At 36.3% G+C, this 1,927-nt stretch overlaps 1 protein-coding gene across 1 annotated transcript in view; it reads left to right on the top strand.

Moving 5' to 3' along the window:
* The first annotated feature begins 1,315 nt into the window (after positions 1–1,315).
* Positions 1,316–1,927, top strand: part of LOC113812284 (probable serine/threonine-protein kinase clkA) — a 6,035-nt gene continuing 5,423 nt past the window's right edge. The window contains exon 1 of the mRNA XM_070133411.1: positions 1,316–1,409. Coding sequence (XP_069989512.1) covers positions 1,325–1,409 — 85 coding nt within the window. The 5' untranslated portion in view covers positions 1,316–1,324. The remainder of the gene's footprint in view (positions 1,410–1,927) is intronic.

Genomic DNA, 1,927 nt, shown 5'->3' with positions numbered 1-1,927 from the left:
AAGCTATCGTTAAATGTGAAATATGCATTATAACGCTATCGTTAAATGTGAAAGATGAATTATAAAGCTATCGTTAAATGTGAGTCGAACAAGGAAGTTCGTGTGTAAATGAATAAAAGTGTATGCATGTAATGGAATAAGTTTCTTAAAAGATGTACTTAGAAGAATATATGAATTCATTTCAAGTGCACGAATTTGCAAGCCTATACGATGCGGCTGTAACAGTGTCTAATAAACACTTCCCGATCTTAGAGTTCATTGTGAAATACGTAAAACAGCTGTGGACGAGAACAAGAGGTGGTACAAGCACAGTGTTCAAATGTTATTTGTTATTTGCAATGTGTTATTTATACTCAATCCTGCCAGATGACGATATTTTGCATCTGTCAGCGAAAGTATAGTGAAAGGTAAAAACTTTCCATTTACAAGAAAATTGACGTGGGAAGTAAATATTACCTTCTTCTATCAAGAACAGACTGCTTATTCGCCCTGAAACCACTGAGCATTTCTTCTGCTTTTCCGTGTGATAAATCCCGTATATATTCTTTATGACTATGGGACTTGATAGGTGTGCGCATGCGTGCAACGAATTCTGACGTCATCAGTCAATATTATCTATGGTAAATTGATCCTGGGCAGTATAATTACATGACAACCTCCATTATGAATCATCATCGTCAAAAATACATGCTGTTAAGAACACCAACACCCTTATCATGCTGTACGGAGAACCATCAGCATTGCCATTCTTCTTTATTCTTTTATAGGGTTTTAGACCATTCTATAGTCTATACTCCCTAAGTATTACCATTCCTATTCTTAGATTTCCATGGCCTCAGTCACGGTCAAAACCCTAAAACTTGCTTCGAATTACTTTTCGAACATCAGCCTAATACCACATCTTTTGTACAGGGTGAAACAGATTCGAAGCTTCGATTCAACAAAATACTTTTGTCCGTCACTGTACAATCTAAGCTACACAGCAAAATTTTAATCGGTCGAAACGGTCTTTTAAACACAACAAAAGTACTGAACAGGTTAACTCACAATTAAAATCATACAAAAAAGGTTATGCTTTTTAATCCTGATCATGCTATTCAATCTTATTTAATCCTGATAATGCTATTTAATCCTATTTAACCCTGATCATGCCATTTAATTCTGATCATGCCATTTAATCCTGATCATGCCATTTAATCCTATTTAATCCTGATTATGCTATTTAATCCTATTTAATCCTGATCATGCTATTTAATCCTATTTAATCCTGATCATGCTATTTAATCCTATTTAAACCTGATCAACCGCAGGGAGGACGGCCGTAATGTTTGCGGCAAGAAGCGGTCATTCTCAAGTGGTCGATCTCCTTATCAGTGGCGGCGCCTCTCTCGATATACAGGATAAAGACTGTAAGTATGAGTAAAGCGGTGGGTAAAGGTGTGAATGTGTATAACTGTTGTGAGCATTGTTTTGGGATTGTATGTGAGCTGTGTGTACCGTGAGTATTGTTACAGTGCTTAATTTGTAACGTGAGTATTATCGCAAGGCTGTGTGTGCATTGTGAGTATTGCTTCAGAGTTGAATATATACTGCGAGTATTAATAAGGGTTGCAAGGGTTCTGTGAGTATTGAAGAGCTGTGTGTGCTAAGTTAGTGTGCTTTTGTGTCCGATATACATCTATATAAGTTCGACTAGGCTTTGGTTCACCGAAAGAATACAGTTAAGGTAGGTATTGATTCGTATGACGTGTAAAGGACTGTAGCTAAGGCGCACTGAGGACAGTTTGATGATTACAAAGTAGTCATATATCGAGTGAATTTATTCCATACCAAACTTCACTCTAAGCATCCGAATAAATGTACCTTTGTTGATTTTAAATAATTTACATTAGGATGTACTGAAAACAAATAGATAACTGTATGCATA

The sequence above is a fragment of the Penaeus vannamei genome, chromosome 18 (assembly GCF_042767895.1).
Source record: "Penaeus vannamei isolate JL-2024 chromosome 18, ASM4276789v1, whole genome shotgun sequence".
Taxonomy (NCBI): Eukaryota; Metazoa; Arthropoda; class Malacostraca; order Decapoda; family Penaeidae; genus Penaeus; species Penaeus vannamei.
The sequence above is the reverse complement of the archived record's forward strand: the minus strand, read 5'-3'. Positions and strand labels throughout refer to the sequence as shown.